The sequence below is a fragment of the Phascolarctos cinereus genome, unplaced genomic scaffold (assembly GCF_003287225.1).
Source record: "Phascolarctos cinereus isolate Bilbo 61053 unplaced genomic scaffold, phaCin_HiC Scaffold_2;HRSCAF=192, whole genome shotgun sequence".
Taxonomy (NCBI): domain Eukaryota; kingdom Metazoa; phylum Chordata; class Mammalia; order Diprotodontia; family Phascolarctidae; genus Phascolarctos; species Phascolarctos cinereus.
Window position 1 is genome coordinate 252,941,248 of NW_027555625.1, and position 18,226 is coordinate 252,959,473.

The following is an 18,226-nucleotide window of genomic DNA, read 5'->3' on the forward strand; positions in this document are numbered from 1 at the left end:
AATTCTAGGGAGAAGGAGAGGGGTTGAGTCACAGTCCTCATTTAATCTGGACCAGGAGCTCATTGAGGTACAGAAAACCTCTCTAGCCAGAAACAGCTTACCAGGGAGAATATGCTCCAACTACCACCAAAGTCATTTGTCCACTCCCTGTTTTCTTCTAGTGAAGTCAGTAGCTGGTGGGCTCCCTCAGTAGAGCTAGAAGGGGAGCTCATGCTCCCTGACAATGGTACTTTAGTGAACACTTGTGAGTCCTCCATAGAGAGGCTGTTTTGCATGTAAGGGTTATGTGGGTTGTACTCTTTGGGGACTTGCAAAATATGGAAGATTGGTGGGGGATGGTTTGGAGGACATTGGCCAGCCAAGAGAGGACAGCATATTTCAAAAGACAATATTGGGGCAGCTAGGTGGCACAGTGGATAGAGCACTGGCCTCTGAGTTCAAATCCAGTTTCAGACGCATGACACTCACTAGCTGTGTGACTCTGGGCAAGTCACTTAACACCAACTGCCTCACACAAAAAAGAGAGAGAGACAATATTATGCTGGAAATTCTGGGCTGTGGGGAGCACAGGTGGAGAGTATCTCCTTCTAAGTCTGACAAGGAGCATGCCTCCAGGGCTAGGAGCTAAGACCAGGGAAATCCAGGTAAGGGGAGGCAATCTGGCAGGTGTCAGGGGGTCAGGTGTCAGTGCATCTGATCAGAGGCAATCTAAAAAGCAGCAAATTAAGAGCCAAACTGAGAAGGCAAATGCAATGAGGAAGTCCAACACAGGAACAGAGATCAAGAAGCAAGCTGATTATGGCAGTGGCCAAATGTCATGCTCAGGGTTTCATAATTCATAAGTTGCTCTTATATGCAATGTTCTCATGTCCAAAGTCACGTAACAAGGTGGCAGAAGGTGGCGGGACTCAAACCGATGACTCCTGACTCTCAGTACATTACGATTACATTCCATGTAATTTAGTGTGGGGTAATACAAATGTCACTGTATTTGCAGTCAGAACACCAGGGTTCAAATCCCTAATGCTATGTACTGTCAGCATGGCCTTAGTCAAATTATTTCATCCTTCTGGGCCTTTGTTTCCTCATAGGCAAAATTAAAGGATTGTATGAAAGAATCTCCAAGGTCATTGCCAGCTCTAGATCCTATAGTCATATGTACCTCAGTTTTCTCATCTATAAAATGGGAAGGAGAATGCCTACCCCATCCCATATATCCTGGGTATGTAGTAAATAGCTAGAAATACCATGTATGCTGGAAGTGCACAATTATGGGAAGCTCAGAGTGACAGTGAACCTGTGAGTTGCTAACGAAGCAAGCTTCTACGCTGGAGACTGGACTTTGGATCTTTGGATAGATTCCACTGCCATATCTGGAATGCCAGCTACCTCATCTTCTCTTGCAGAGATTAGAGGTAGCACTAATTCCACCCATACTCTCTGTTTGAGCTTACCAAACCTTCACTACATTTTGTTTTGTTTTGTTTTTTGGTTTAACTACCCCAGAATGATCTTGAGCAGGGCTTCTATCCTATTTCCCTTTGGTGCTCTTTACCATTCAAACTGAAAAGAAGGCCAACCTTACTCTCTGTAATACACACACAGACACACGCACATACACACACCGTCCCTACCATCTAATCAATAAAGCCACAGTCTTTGTTGGACGTACACTGAATGTTCCAGGATGTTCCAGATACCAAAGGAGGTGTGTAGGAGATTTAAGGCATGTTATTTACCTTTAAGGAGTGTACAATATAGTTAGGAAGGCAAAAATCACTGGTAGGAAAGAGGGATCAATGAAAGACTAACCTGCATGTACCAGGTGTAAGTGTAAGTCCAGGAAAGAGACATCAGCTTGGACTGGAGAATCAGAAAAGACCCAATGGAGGAAGTGAAACAAGTAGCCATGTAAACAATCTCCCACACACATTATTTTACCAAAGCAGATGTTTGATGGTCATAATATGGCTTTGTATCATCATCATCATCATCATCACCATTTAATAGTTTTAGTATCTGAGCCTCAGAGGTGTTTGTAAGATAATAGGACTTAAGTATGAAAGTGGCCTTAGAGGACATTGAGTGTCATTTTTACAGATGAGGAAACTGAGGCACATCAAAGTTAAGTAACTTGTTTAAGGTTACACAGATTTTAAGCATCAATATCAGTCACCAAAAGAGTCAGTTATTGTCACTAGCCTAAGGGTAGATTCTCTGATTTCGCAGATTCATGACTTTGAAGACATAAACTTCTTTTTTTTTCTTTTTCTTTTTTCTTGAGACTAGTCTCCTTATCTCCAAGTGCAGCAACCACTCACAGGCCAATCCTAATGCTTATTGGTCCAGAAACCTTAATCTCTGTTTTCCACCTAGGCTGGTTCACCTCACTTAGGCAGCCTAGTGGCCCTCTACTAGGGGCAAGGATCACCATATTCATGCCTGACTTGTCTAATCAGGACACCTGAACAGCTTTTGCCCTACTTCATCTCAGGACTCAAATGATCCATCACCTTAGCCTTCCCCAGTAGCATGGATTACAGGAACATGCTACCATGCCCAGCAAAATCATGGACTTTCAAGCTAGGAGTGACCTTAAATGTCATAGGATTATAGATTTAGAGATAGAAGGAGCTTGGGGTCATCTAATCCAACCCTTTCCTTTACAGTTGAGGCAACTGAGACCCAGAGAATTTCACTGACTTGACCAAGGTCACACAGGTAGTAAGTAGCAGAATTCGGTTTTGAATCAGGTCCTCTCATTCCCAGTCCATCTCTCTTGATGCTGCACTATGCTGCCATTCAGAGAAATTGATGAAGAGGAGGAAATCATTTTCCTGGTGTTTGCAATTTTCATGTCTGTATAGTTTTTACCTGATGCCAGCTTTCTGAGGTTTATCAGCCTATTTCCCAAATGATACTGTCATTTCAAATACCGTCTAAACTCTTGGGCTTCTAAATCAGAGACAAAGAGGATGAGGACCAGCAGCTGCTAAATAAAAGTCTCCAGATCGCAGGAACCTTAAGCTCTTCCTGGGGCTTTTGCAAAGCATCACCAAAGGCAGCTCAGTGGATAGAGCATAGGGGCAACAGTCAGGAACACCTGAGTTCAAATCCAACCTCAGATACTCACTAGCTGTGTGACCCTGGGCAAGTCACTTAAACTCTGTTTTCCTTCATCCATTGGAAAAGGAAATTTTCTTTTCCAAGAAAACCCCACACAGAACCACAAAGAGTCATACACAACTGAACATCTGAACAACAACAAATTGGTGGGTTACATATGAGACAGCTGAACATTGTTTTTTAGGAGGGTCCCTTGTATCCCAAGTCTATCTTAAAAATCTGTATTTACAACTTTTCTACAAAGTATGAGCTTTAACACAAGAAATAGAATCTGAATTGACATATACAGTCTACTGGACTATTCTATTCTAACTCTACTTTGATGTGATGGATGGAGTTGATATTAACTAGAGCATTTGTTCCATGGTATGTTTCCTGGGCTCCCTCACACAGCTCTTTCCCTGAAGCACTGCGATTACCTTGGCAGGAGAGGTTCCACCTTGTAGTACTCAGCAGCTTTGTGGCTCCTGCTGAGACCACTGTCCTGCCTCTGATTTCACTTTCTATCTTCCAAGACGTTCTATTTCTAATCACAGAGTCCCTTGGTCAGGGGGATGGCTACCAAAGCCATATCCCATCCCAACTTTCTTTATCCACCTACTAAGGACAGGACCTCTTCTAGTCTCTGTATTTTAAATACAGCTGTTCAGGGCTTTGAAGATACTGAGGTCCACAGCCAAATCACACAGGTGGCTATCAGGCAGCAACTGGGCTTTATTAGCAGCTCTCCAGAGGCCTGGAAAGATCTGTTGTATGGACAATAGTACGTGGCTCCCTCAGTCAAATCCAAGCTAAAGGTTAGTAAGCAGACTAGGAGAGTCCTGGAAACGCAGCAGCACTAACAACTAACATTTATTTTTAAAAATTATATATTATTTCACTTGATCCTCATAATGCCCTATAATTTAGGGGCTTATATTATCCCCATTTTATAGATGATAAAACGGAGACTGAAAGGGATTAAGTGAATTGCCCAGGGTCGCACAGCTAGCAAGTGTCTGAGGCAGGATTTGAACTTGGTTCTTCTTAACCCCAAGTCCAGGATTGTACCCGTTTTGGCCATTTTTGACTCAGTTGCTACCTTCAGCAAGGGACATTTGAAGGTCCCCATGCCCTCCAGAATATATGTATTTGGTGTAAAGGTCCCAGAAATTTTATAAAGGAGAGGTTCTGAAAAAATGAAAGGATCCTGTCAGCTGTCTCCTTAGATAGTGGTCATGCACTATTCAAAGAAACGGTGAGCAGAAATAGGGATAGGAGGCCACACAAAGTTGGGGGGCTATAGGATCATAGATTAAGTGCTGAAAGGGACCTTAAAACGAGTCAAGCCCCAGTCTCTCATTTTACAGATTATGAAATTGAGGCACAGAGAGGTTAAGTAACCTACCCAGGTCACACAGCTAGTGATTTTCTGATGTAGGATTTGAATTCGGGTATTCCTGATTCCAAGTGCAGTGCCCGATCAATATTTTTCACTTAGAGCCTTTCATCTCTGCCAGGCATAACTTCTTAGGACTCAGGCACCTTGATATCCTTGCTGCTGAGATTGCATGGTGCAGTCTGTAGGGTGCTGGACTTGAAGTCAGTTCAAACTTTGCTACATTCCATGTCAGGCATTTATTAGTTTTATGTTTTATTTAACTTTCCTGTGCCTCAGTTTCTTCATCTACAAAAGGTAGATTCAATGGCCTCTATGATCCCTTCCAGCTCTAAATCTATGATGTTATGATCCTCATGCTAAGTGATAAAAGGCCTGTTCTAGAGACAGAAATGGCTAATTCCCAAGTACGTTGCTAGGCCCATTCATATTCGTGCCTTGTTTGTCTTATTGCCAGGAAAAATCAGGTTTTTCCCCCTCCTTAACAGTAGGAGTTATCTCCCATTTTGCCTACTTCCTTTTCATCTAATTTTTGACCTTTTTTTTCCTTTTTGGGGGGCATAGGTGTCCTGTTCCAGGCTGTGTTGGCCTTGGACATATCAGCGGCAAGTATGCCTCGCACCGCAGTGCATCTGGGTGTCCACTGGCAGCCCGGAGGCAGAAGGAAGGATCACTTAATGGCTCATCATTTTCCTGGAAATCACTAAAGAATGAGGGGCCCACCTGTCCCACTCCTGGCTGTGATGGCTCAGGTCATGCCAATGGGAGCTTCCTCACACACAGAAGGTAACAACTCACCTGCAATCAGAACACACCATGCTGCTCACCATTGCATCTATGAGAGAGGAGGACTACATATCTGGGGGGAGGGAGGAGGGGGACAGAAGGAAAGCAGTAACATGCAGGCCAGGGCTTAACACCAGCTGATCAGTCTGTCCAGATGCGCAGCCACTAACATCGACACAGGAGCAGGTGGAAGAATACCATGGGGGTCTCAGATCTTTTCATTTTCTCTGCAGAAATAAGCATCAGTTTCTCAAGGGTAGAATGCCTTCTTTATTCCGCAACGGATGACGATTTGAGAGCAAATAGCCATAACTGGCCTGGAGGAAGCTATAGAAAATTACAATGGGTTTTGTGAAGCAATGGCATTTTCATCACCTGGCATCTGCTCATGGACATAAATCATTCTTGATTTAGGAGTGTACACTTTACTGAACTTTCAAATTCTAATGGAAAATGTTGGATTTGATAAAGCAAGAGGGGAAAAAAATAAGCCTATAGGCCAATAATCTCCCTCTTTACTCAGAAAACATGATTTTCTTCACAGTGCTTAGTCTCACTTTGGGTTACTTTCTAGAGGAGTCCTGAGGACTTCCTATTTTCCAATATTTCCCAAGAGCACATGTGCTAAGATGCTTTCCTACCTCAATGCCCAGTTTCCCTTAGAGCACAACTCTTTAGCAGAACTCTTGCTCATTGAGAACAAAGGTAGGGGGATTCCTGAAAAACTTTGCAGTTAACCTTTTCATATTTTCAAATTTGTTTTTCTGTGACCAGTTTAAGCTTTAGAAGAAACTAAGGTTATCAAATGATGTAAAAAGGAATCCTGGGTCTAACTTTGATCACTACTTTTTTTTCTCACTTTCTCTGCCTGTAAAATGGTCATAATCACATTTGTTACTGCAACCTATTCAGCTCACAAAGATTTCATGCCATGATGTGATTTATTGTTGATAATGGTGCTAAGTTTTCATAGAAAGAAACTAAGTACTAAATTGTTGACAGGTACTCCCATAAATATTTAAAATTTGGGGACCTTCTAATTAATAAGATACAGTGATTACTAGAAACCTCTTTCTGAGTTAGTTTTTCCTTATTATAAAACTCTTTGAAGTGGTTTTTAAATTGAAATATTATATGCCTATTATCCATATTCCCAAGTCACCAACTACTGGAAATAGACCTAGCTGTTCTTTGATTTCCTTATTCCGTTACTGGTTATCTACTAACCTGATATCTAATATCTAGCATCTAGCAATCTGATGTTTGATTCCTTAAATGATATAAAGTTAAATCCTTTGTGATGAAGAACAGTAACTGTAACTTTAGAAGAAAAGTTTTGAATCCTCTTTACATAGACCTTCATGAAAAGTGGCGCACTCAATGCCAGCATAGAGAATGCAATTCCCAGGCTCTTCAAGTCCCCTTGTGTTCACATGGATTGGTAACTACACTGTGACTGTTTCTCAGTTAATACCATCTCACTGACGAGCATTCATTTTCATTTGAATTCATTTGAAAGTGCCATCTTAAACAGCCCCTCCCCAGCTTGATTCAATGCCATTGGTTTTATTTTTTAAAAAGCTTTTACTGAAGCAGAAAGATGTAGCCCCCCTACATGTCTACATGGGATGAAGCTCTCTTCCTTTGCTATATTCCCTGTTGAAATGAGAACTAAGAAAGACCTTAGCTTAAAAAGGCCAAGGTCCTGGGCCATCTCCAGTTGTCCTAATCTATATCTGGCCACTAGACCCAGATGGCTCTGGAGGAGAGAGTGAGGCTGGTGACTCCCTCGCTTAATTCCAATCCAATTGCAAGTTATGGCATCATCTTCCTGATGTCATAGACCTTTTCAAGAACAAAGTATGAACCATACACAATCCTGTTAAAGTAGGGATGTTCAAAGACCAGAACTCAGGATTTCCCAGAGGGCTGAACATTCTCCCGGGAGAATATAGTTATCGCTTCCACATTGTGACTTTCCTCATTGCAGTTTCAATATGTCAGAGATCAGCATAAGAAATTAAGTGGGAATTGGGGGGAGTTTTTCAGAAGCCACAGATGACACTAGAAGGCCAGCAGACAACAAAGAGTGTATGACCAAATACTTAATACAAATTTTATAATAAGGTGCTATAAGCACCCCATAAAAGAAAAAGAAAAAGAAAAAATTCTGACTTCTTCTCTGGTACAAAGAGGGGGAGGGGCAAAAAAATTTTATGTGGATTTTCCAGATTGTGGGGGTGCTGTGCCCCTAACCCCCATGACATGGAAGGGATAATTGTAATTTGAGATGAAGGAGCTAATCCAGATTCTGAGTTAAATAACGTGCAGACTCTCGGGGTTGCCTCCATGGGATCAAGCTCAGTGTCTGAAGACATTCTCACTGGATCTGGGATTGGACTCCCAGGGCAGATCCCTCAAGAACTGCCCTTTGGGCAAACTCATGGGAGTCAGGTTCCAGTTCTACTCACACAAGTCTGGCTCCAATCCTCAGTGAGTTCTTACTAGAGCAGAGATGTCAGGATGCTCTCGTTAGGATCAGTATTAGGGCAGTATCACCATAGATTCATAGTGTTGGAAGGGAGCCCAGAGGTCAATTCTTCTAACCTTAGCAGGAATCTTTCCTATAACTTCCCTGACAAGGAATCATCCAGTCTCTGCTAAAACATAGAACAACCTGATCTAGAAAAAGTCCCAGAGCTCCAAGAAGTAATAAAGCAGAATACGGAAAGTTTAAGTCTTGTAGAATAAAGAAATTTTGAATGCATCTCTATTCCTTCCTCATCCCTTCTCTATTTTGAAAATTGGGACAACATTTGTCTATCCCTAAGCCAATAACATATCTCCCATTTTCCGTAGTTTCTCAGAGATCCTCAGTTTCTAAGCTAATGCTTAGAAATGATATCCAAAAATCCTTTCAATAGCCTAGGATCTAGTTCATCCACCTTGACCTTTTGACTTGAAGTAATTGAAGGCAGTCAGTGCTCTCTGGGCTTGAATTTCAATTTCCTGTTAATCATTTTTGTTATCTCCTTCTAAGTATGAAGATCATTCTTCTTGGTAAATGAAATAGAAACAAACATCCTTTATCATCTTCCTATTTACCTCAAGAAGTATCTCTGTCCCTTCTTTGATCTTTCTTCTGGTCCCAACATTACTTTTTTTAAAAAAAAAAAAGTCCCTTGTGTTATCCTTAGTGTCCTTGGCTCAAGACAACAGAGAATCTTTGAGTTGGAAGGAGCCTGAAAGGTCACCTAGCAGAGATGTCCAACACTAGGCATGCAGCAGCAGCCACAATACTCCCAAGTGTGCCCTGAACCAGATTAAAATGTAATTGGGAGGGATAGAGCACCAGCCCTGGAGTCAGGAGGACCTGAGTTCAAATACAGGCTCAGACATATAACACTCACTACCTGTGTGACTCTGGGCAAGTCACTTAACCCCGATTGCCTCATAAAAAAAGGTTTAAAATGTAATTGGGAAACATTTAATAAAATATTTAAAAATACAATAGAACATAGAAAATATGAATATTTGGTTCTAAGTCAACATGTGGCCTAAAGGGATCCTTATGTACTGTCAGTTTCTATTTGAACTTGACACTACCAATCTAGCACAACTAATACATGAATAGAAATTCACTCTACAACATTTTCAGCTAGAGGTCATCCAGTTTCCACATGTTCAATAATGGTGAGTTCACTACCTCTAAAGCAGGAGTCTTAACATTTTTGATACTACAAACCTCTTTGGGAGTCTGATGAAGCCTATGGATCCTCTCTCAGAATAATGCTTTTTTCATGTATAAAGTAAAATACATAGGATTACAAAGGAAACCAATTATATCAAAATAACTATTATGAAAATATTTGAAAGACTAGCTCATGGAACCCAGGTTATAAAGCCCTGCCTAGTGGAAACCCATCCCACTTTGGGATAATTTTTAGAAAGTATTTCCTTACTTTAAACTGAAACCTGTCCCTTTGTAACTTTTACTCTCTGCTCCTAGTTCTGCCCTATGTATCCCAGCAGAATAAATCAAATCCCTCTTTCACATGTGAGCCCTTCAACTACTTTAAGACAGTTATATCTTCTAATTCTTTCATGCAGGCTAAATGCCTATAGTTCCCTCAACATAGCTGTGAGTGGCTCAGTCTTCAGTCTTCTGCTCACCTCATCTGGACATGTTCCAGTTTGTTCCTAAAATGTAGTGCCTGGAACTAAACCCTATTCTATATTTGTGCTAATCCAAACAAGGGGATTTTACCCTTCCCTATCTCAATGCAGCCTAACATCACAATAGGGTTCATTTGGGTTTTTGGTGGCTATTTCACACTGTTTATTCATACTGAGATCCTAGTCTGATCAAGTACCATTTTATTTTTTTGACATAGACTGTTGCCTAGCACTGCCTCCCCTAACCTACACTTGTTACTTATACTTACAAAATGAATCTATTGATTTGCTAGAGAGAGGGGTAGGCCTAAAATCAAGAAAAACCTGAGTTCAAATTCAGCCTCAGACCCTTACTAGCTGTGTGATCTTGGGCAAGTTACTTAATTTCTATCTGCCTCAGTTTCCTCAACTATAAAATGGAGTTAATAATAGCACACACCTCCCTGGGTTATCCTGATGATCAAATGAGGTAATGTTTGTAAAATGCTTAACACAGTACCTGACATATAATAGGCACTATATACATGCTAGCTATTTTCATCATCACCATCATCATCATCATCATCGTCGTCGTCATTATCACCAGCATCATCATTATTGTTATTTTAACCTATGAGTAAGATTTTGTATTTATCTCTACTAAATTTTTTCCTTATTAGATTTAACTTATCAATCTAGCCTATTGAGATCCTATTAGATTCTGAATATGTCATACAGTGTATTAGCTTTCCCTTCCAACTTTGTGTCATCTGAAATTTTTAAAAGTATGCCATAATTACCTTTATCCAAATTATCAATAATAAACATTAAATAACAAAAGGCAAAGAGAGATCACAGGGACACTCTATGAGAGACCTCCCTCTAAGTTGAAATTGACTCATTAATGACAATTTTAGGGGTTTGGCCATTTGAACTCTGGTTCTGATCCCATTGAGACCACATCTCTCAACTTTGTTCATAAAGATAACATGAAAGGGTTTATCAAATGTTTTCCAGGAAGTAATCATTTTGACAATCTTCATCTTTAGTTACTCATTCCCTTTTATATCTTGCATATGTCCTATTAAAATCTCAGCTAGTTGATTATTTACCTGTTTAACAACATGTTTCAGTTCTTAGATCATAGAAATCAATTGTAACTGCATCATCAGAACTTCATTCTTAAAGTCTTCAATAGTATTGAGATTCAGCCTCCCTGTTCTCTTAAGTTGATTTACCCTTTAGTGTCAGGTCATAAGAGCAGCTAGGTGGCTCAGTGATAGAGTGCTGGGCCTGCAGTCATGAAGGTTCATCTTCTTGAGTTCAGATCTGGTTTCTGATACTTGCTAGCTGTATGACCCCAGGCAAGTCATTTAACCCTGTTTGCCTTAGTTTGCTCATCTATAAAGTGAGCTGGTGAAGGAAATGGTGAACCACTCCAGTATCTTTGCCAAGAAGATCCCAAATGAGGTCACAAAGAGTTGGACACAATTAAAAATGACGGAACTACAACTAAACTCAGATCATAGGATGACCCCTGTCCTTTCTTCCAGCTCTGAAATCTATTTTGCCAAAGTTGAGGTCTAATACCCATTAACTAGACTCTGTCTGATATTCTCCTTATTTATCACTAGTTCTGATGACATGGTCATTGCCTCCCAAGGCTCCTTTCATCTTTTCTTTATCAACTAGTTCTTCCACTGACAAGAATCAAGTCCAGGATAGCAGTGTCTCTCACCATGTTCCTAAACTTTAGAAAGATGAAACTATCAGCAAGGCATGAACTTCAGCTGCTCAGCATTTAGCCAAGAGAAACCTCCAAGAGATGTTTGAAGAGTTGAAATCATAAAATGCTGAGAGTTAGAGCTAGAAGAGTGGTGGAGGTGAAATTGGAGATCAACTTTTCTTCTTGCCACTCCAGAGCTCTTTTCTGTTATATCACACTGCTTGTGGTCCTCCAAGGTCAATCTACCAGGATGATCTCAGAGTTAGTTGTAGCCTAGGACCGTAACCAGTACTTGAACAAGACTACCTTCTTGCCTTCTATGACCCCAAAATTGATACTGCCTCAAATTGATTTCTTGGGGGTACCAAAATATCAGCTGCCAACTCTTCATGCTTACTCAGATTTGTTGTATTTTCCTGACCTTGCTCCATTCACCCACTATCCCTCCCATCTATCAGGCCATTCCTGCCAGGCTTAAACTCTCAGCCACATGGGCACCTACATGGACTCTCCCTTCTTGGACCACTTCCAAAACAAACCATCTCAGACCAAAGCACCCCACTCAATTATTCTCACACATCCACAGTAACCAGGACTCTTTTGCATGCTGCTCTGGGCAAACTGAGATACAGAAATGCTAAGTAACCTGCCTGAAGTTATACAGGTAGTAAGTGACAGCGGTAGGATTTGAACCCAGCTCCTCTGACTCTTTTTTTAAAGCTATAAATCTTTCAGTTTTATTGATGTGCTTTGTTTCTACATTATATACTTTTATAAATTACTCCCACTTCATGAGAGGTAGCTTGTAACAAAGTAAAACTAATTATACAGTGACTTCATCTAAACATGACTGTAACATTTCATATCTATACACTCCCACCTCTCTATTTAAAAAAAAACAACAACAAACAAATCTATTTTTTCTTCCTTCCATCCTCTACCACTTTAAGAAAAGAACATAACAAATTTCTTGTAACAAATATGCATAACCAATCAAAACAAATACCCCCAATGGCCATATACTATACATATGTGTTATATATGTCTGCATACATACACATGCATATATACATACACACACAAATACACACACATACACACACACATACACACGTATGTATACAGGTATGGGTTGTGTGTCTCATTGCCCTGTCTCTAAATCCAGTGCTTTTTTCCCCACTCTAGGGCACTGCCTTTGCTCTTCCAAGGCAGAATTATCAGAGTGATCTCAGAGTTGATTACAGCTCTGTGATACTGCTCCCAGGCCAGGAAGGAATCCACACAATTGACAGTAGTCATTTAACCCTTACTGGAAGGCCTCTCATAAAGAGAAATCCACTGTGAACCAAGGCAGACCATTCTCCTTTGGAACAGCTTTCATTATTAGGAAATTTTTCTTGACACTAAACCTTCATTTGCTTTTTTCTAACTTCTACTCCTTGTTCCTAGTTCTACCCTTTGGGGACAAATAGAACAAATCTAATACCTCTTCTACATGATAGCCCTTCAGATATTTGAACACATTTGTCATTCCCCCCCCCCAATCTTCTCTTCTCTAGGCTAAGCATCCTCAGTTTCTTCATCTAGTACTTATATACATTGACTGAAGGTCCTTCACCTTCCTGGTTGTTCTCTTCTGGATCTTCCCAGCTCAGCAATGCTCCTCTAAAACTATGATATCAAGAACTCCAGATGTGGCCTGATCAGGGCAGAGTACAAATGGCTATCATTTCTTTATTCCTGGAAGCAATTCCTCTCTTCTCTAGTTATCTTCTAACTTTTCTGTTTTTATTGTGTGTGTTCTGATTTATATATAATAATAATAATAATAATAATAATAATTTAGTAATAATTTACATATAATCTTAAATATAACCTCCTTGAGGGTAGGGACTGCTTTTGCTTTTTCATTATATCCCTAGCACTTAGCAAAAGTGAGTGGCACAAAGTGAGCACTTAATAAATATTTGTTGGTTTATTAACAAGTAGCCCAAGATTGCATTAGTTTTTTTTCATCTGCCTCTTCATTCTGATGACTCATATTGAACTTGTATTCCACTCAAACCTTCAGATCTTTTTCAGAACAAATGCTGTCTATCCTTGCCTCCCCCATCTTATATTTGTGGACTTGATTTCATGTGTGCAAGTACAAGACTTTACTTTTATGCCTACTGAGTTCTATCTTTTTGGATTCAGCCCAATGCTCTAGCCTTTCAAAATCCCTTTGGATCCTGACTCTTTTATCCATTGTGTTAGCTGTCCCTCCTGGCTTTGTAGGCAGTGTCCCTGGTATTGGGTGTTAGGCTCTCAGGGCATTCACACTGTGACTAAAGGTAAAGCCTTCAGGGTATTCCCACTGAGATTAGAATCAGAATCTCAGGGCCATCTCCCTAAAGTTGGGTTTAGGTTCTCAGGACACTCTGTGGGATCATGACAGGTAGCCTTGCATAACGGATAGAAGACAGGATTTGGAGTCAGGAAAATATGGATTAGATTCCCACCTCAAACACTTGTTACCTATGTGACCTTGGGTAAGCAGCTTAACCTCTCTGAACCTCAGTTTCTTCATCTGTAAAATGGTGATAATCATAGTACCTACCTCACAGGGTTGTTACAAGGGCCAAATGAGGTAATATGTAATATAATAATGTAATGAGGTAATTTTTTGCGCTTTACAGATTATAAAACAGTTTATGAATATATGGTGTTCTTCTAGGGTGATGACAATGATGTTCTTATGGCTGCCTCAATGGGAGTGGAGTGAAGTTCTCAGGGCTCTTTCCATGGGGTTGAGGTCAAGCCCTGAGGATCATCTCGTTGGTTTGGGGGTAATATTCTTAGGGCTGTCTCCCTGGAGTTGGGCTCAGGATCACAGAGACATATTCATGATGACAACTTTGTGTTTATTTATTCCTAGTTTGTCAGGCTGTCCCAGAGCAACTTTTGCGGGAAAGAAGGGAAAACTCTCAGGGGATGAAATTCTCGGCACAAAGTTCAAGACCAGTGACGGTAAAGATCTTTATGATGTAGCTATTCCAAAATTTAACTGCTCATTATATACATCACTATTTAAGGGTCTAAATTGCTAATTAATTTATGGAATTATGAAATGGTGAAGGCATGCCCAGTTCTTTGGGTCCTTGCAGGGAAAGACCATGATGGCAGCAGGAAGTAAGGCTTCAATCACACTTTAATAAGACACAGAAGGTATGCGGGATGGGGTGAGCAAAGGTGGGGGCAAATGGCACAGAAAGTACAGAGACAAATGGCACAAAGTGGGGGGGGGGAACAGAGGCAGACATCATGGGACAGAGATAGAGTGGTATAGGAAGGAGGGCAGTGTGGGGATGAGAATGAGGAAGGGAAGAGGAGCGCTCATTGGCATAGACCCAAAGGGAGAGTTGTGAGGGGGTGGGAGTTTTCATAGTGTTTTATTTATTTTATTTTATTTTAGTAAGGCAACTGGAGCATAGTGTTTTGATAGAGGACAAACTAACTCTTATCTGTGCCACTTTGAGTTTAGTTCATTAACATCAACATCATCTCACGGTTATCAGCAACATTTGGTGTTCTGCTGATCTCACTGCAAATGTCTGGAACTTATCTGAGATTTACATATCATAAGACCAAAAGTCCCCGGCAGCATGGCCCAATGACTTCCCCAGATTTAGCACATAGTCTCAAGATGTGATTTTTGGTTAATATATGATACAGTTTGCAAATTATGCTCCTTTGATCTTTCAAACAGTCTCTACACAAATTCTAGGTTCCCCTTTGCAATCTTACTTCCTGCTATTGTTTCTTTATATTAACTATTTATAAATTTACTTACTATACTGACTCAGAGGGTAAGAAGATAGTCAGGAGGACTAGAGTAAGATACACAGAGACTATGGAAGGCCTCAGGCCATGGCCTAGTGTCATATGTGTATTTGGGAAAGGAGGGCATTTGGTCTATTTCATAAATAAGTATAAAGAGAGTAATCATGGCACAGTGGATATAAACCAGGTCCAAGTCAGGAAAATCTGGGTTCAAGTTCCCATCTCTGACACACTGGCTTTGTTACTCTGAGCAAATCACTTAAACTCTCAGTGCCCCTGGCAACTTTGTAAGATTATACATTGCTGAGCAGGAGTTAATCTGCTTTCGTAGAGGGCATTTCCTCACCAGGAATTCCCAATATGATATTAAAATCATAGACTTGAACAACAACCACAGAATTATACACTCTGTCTGATGGAATTCATTATGAAGAAGTAGATGCTTTTCAAGAGATGGAGTTCTCTCATTGGTTGAGGTGGGTCAATAATAGAATTGGCAGAGATCTGATTATTGTTCCATAGCTAGGGGAAGAAAAAGAGGAGGGGTGGAGAGGTTTGGACTAGACATGTGATTGATGTCATTGATATATGGGACTACAGGGAGGAAGCTCCCTCTTCCAATACAGATCAACATGGTTTTAGAGTTAAAATTGTAAAGTGTTGCCTGGGCAACTGAGAGGTTATATGACTTGTCCAGGGTCACACAGCTAGCATGTATCAGAAGCAGGTCTTAATCAGAAGTCTATAGCTATTAAACTCAAGCCTTTGGAATTCATATCTTATAAGGGAGTTCATTTTTCAATATGAAATCCCAATTGTGCCCCAACAATTTGTTGTGTAAATTATTAGTATTTATCTCTGAGTCCTAAAAGCTGTAGAAGTCGACTTTCTCATTACAAACATACAAAGTTCCTCTACTTGGCTGCAGAGGTCCTTCATGGCCAAAGGGAAAAGCTTGCTGGATTTGGAGCCATCCGAAAAATTGTTTTTGTTTCCGCCTCATATAGATCACTGCCAAAAATAAAATTATAGAATGAAAAATGGTCACTGGATTTTTCAGCTATTTCCTAGTGACCAGCAGTGAACATGAATCAGAGAAAACTAACTAGGACCTGCAGTCTCCACAAAGGAGTTTCGGCTCTTTATTTCTGAACTTCACCCAGATTCTTAATCAAAGAATTTCAGAGTTGGAAGGGACCTTAGAGGTCATCTAATCCACCCTCCCTTTCAATGCAGGATAATTGTATTAAATGTAACTCTATGAAAGCTTCTGAAAGGCAGGAGTTGTGAACTAAATTAAGGTGTCCCTGAGCTAGTCCGGTGCCCAGAGAAACATCCAGACATCTCAGGAAAGCCCACTTCTTAATCTGTTCACCAATTTTGCCTGCTTGGCTGTAAGCTCCTTGAGGGTAAAGACTGTATCTTCATCATGATATGCCCAGAGACAAGCACAGGACCCTGGTCAGAACACTCAATAAATGTTCTATTTATGGAATTGGGTTGAATTTTAAGCATCAAAGCAAAAAGCAAATGACATATGTCAAATGATAGGGTTGAATCTCATGTTCTCTGTCCAGCTCTGAACATATGGTACAATTTTTCTTTCCTACAGTGCTTGAGAATGATGAAGAAATCAAACAACTAAATAAGGAGATCAGTGAGCTAAATGAGTCCAACACAGAGATGGAGGAGGCCATGGTGAAACTGCAGTCACAGGTAGGTATTCTTAGCCCAGCTTTCTAGGCCTCCCTATCCTTGGCTTGGGATGCTGCTCTTTCATCTCTTGAGAGTCCCTCATCCCATCTCGTGCCACCTAAACCCAACAAATTCTAGGAGCTTAGATCAGAGAGGTGATTCATGAGGACCAGACGAGCTATGTGACAAGCAATTGTGCTGCCATTCTGGCAGTTTGTAGAAACTTTGGTAGCCAGGGTATTGAATGAAAAGGTAGGCAGTTGACAATTAAGCCAACTGCAACCTTCCTCATTGACTTTAGGTGGATTTGGCTGTCTGCCTGTCACCTAACATATCACTTGGCATGTATTAGGGACTTCCAGTCTGCTTGGTTGTTAACCTTTGTGCTTGAAGAGGACCAAAACGACATTCTGTGTCAGGGTCAAGGTACAGTGTGTCTGACTGTGACTGATCAGACTAATACAAACTCAGAAGGCTCTACCACAGGTCAGGTACAAAGAGTCCATATGAACATTGGGAGTGGAGATGTCTTTAAATTTGTATATCTCACAGTTCTTTTGAGCTACTTCAATTCTGCTTTGCTCATAGAGCACAGCACCCTCTTTGATACGGTCATGCCACACTAGGTAGTCCTATGCCAGCATTTCCCATGTCTCATAATCATTTCCAAAGAGACCTTGAGAGTGTCCATGTATTGCTTCTTCTGATTTCAGTGTGAGCACTTGCCTTGTATGAGTTCTCCATAAAATACTCTTCCCTGAACACCTGTACACCTCAGTAGAAACAAAAATAACTGTTTATTGACTGATTAATGATTTATGGTAAAATTTTCAGTGCTAGGGAAAGGTGTACCTTTTTGGTCTGGGCATTTAGAGAAATTTCCCTAATGCAGAAATACCTCTGTGTGTTTTTCCTTATGTGCTGCTCAGACAGTAAGGGAAGCCTACTTTCTTTCTCTCAGATATCTCATAGGTTATGGCTAATCTTGGTACCTCCCTCCAAAGGTGGGGTGAGGGTGGGGAAGAAGATCTGTTTTCCAATAAAGGCTGAGTTTTGTGATAGACCATTTAGATATTGCTCAGGCTTCATTACAGTAATTGTGGAGATTCATCCTTATTACCCTATAGGATAATACACAATAGGTAATAGGTGCCCTAGACGTAACAGCTCCATTGGCCTAATGGAAACAATAAAACAATCAATCAAAAAGCATTTATTATTTGCCCATTATATGCCAGGTACTATCCTGGGCCCTGGGAATACAAAGACAAAACTGAAACAATCCCTGACCTCAAGGAAGTTATAGTCCATCAAGGGAGACAACATACAGTTATGTAGGTTTATGCAAAATATATACTCCCCCCAAAAAAAAGTTAATTTTGGACAGAAGACACTGGCAGCTGCAAGAATCAAAGTATTACTACCTAAGGCTCACCAAGGCTGGTCCTTCCTGTTCAGGGGAGGAGGGGATTAACCTGATGTGGTGGTTCAGGCAGCAACCAACAGGGAGACCCATCAATGACAGAGAAAGAAGTATA

General features: G+C 40.6%; 1 protein-coding gene across 1 annotated transcript in view; it reads left to right on the forward strand.

The window, feature by feature from the left end:
- The window catches only part of MYT1 (myelin transcription factor 1), an 82,091-nt gene that overhangs the window by 54,112 nt on the left and 9,753 nt on the right, over positions 1-18,226 (forward strand). Inside the window, exons 15-17 of the mRNA XM_078149163.1 lie at positions 5,069-5,290; positions 14,089-14,180; positions 16,606-16,709. Coding sequence (XP_078005289.1) covers positions 5,069-5,290; positions 14,089-14,180; positions 16,606-16,709 — 418 coding nt within the window. The remainder of the gene's footprint in view (positions 1-5,068; positions 5,291-14,088; positions 14,181-16,605; positions 16,710-18,226) is intronic.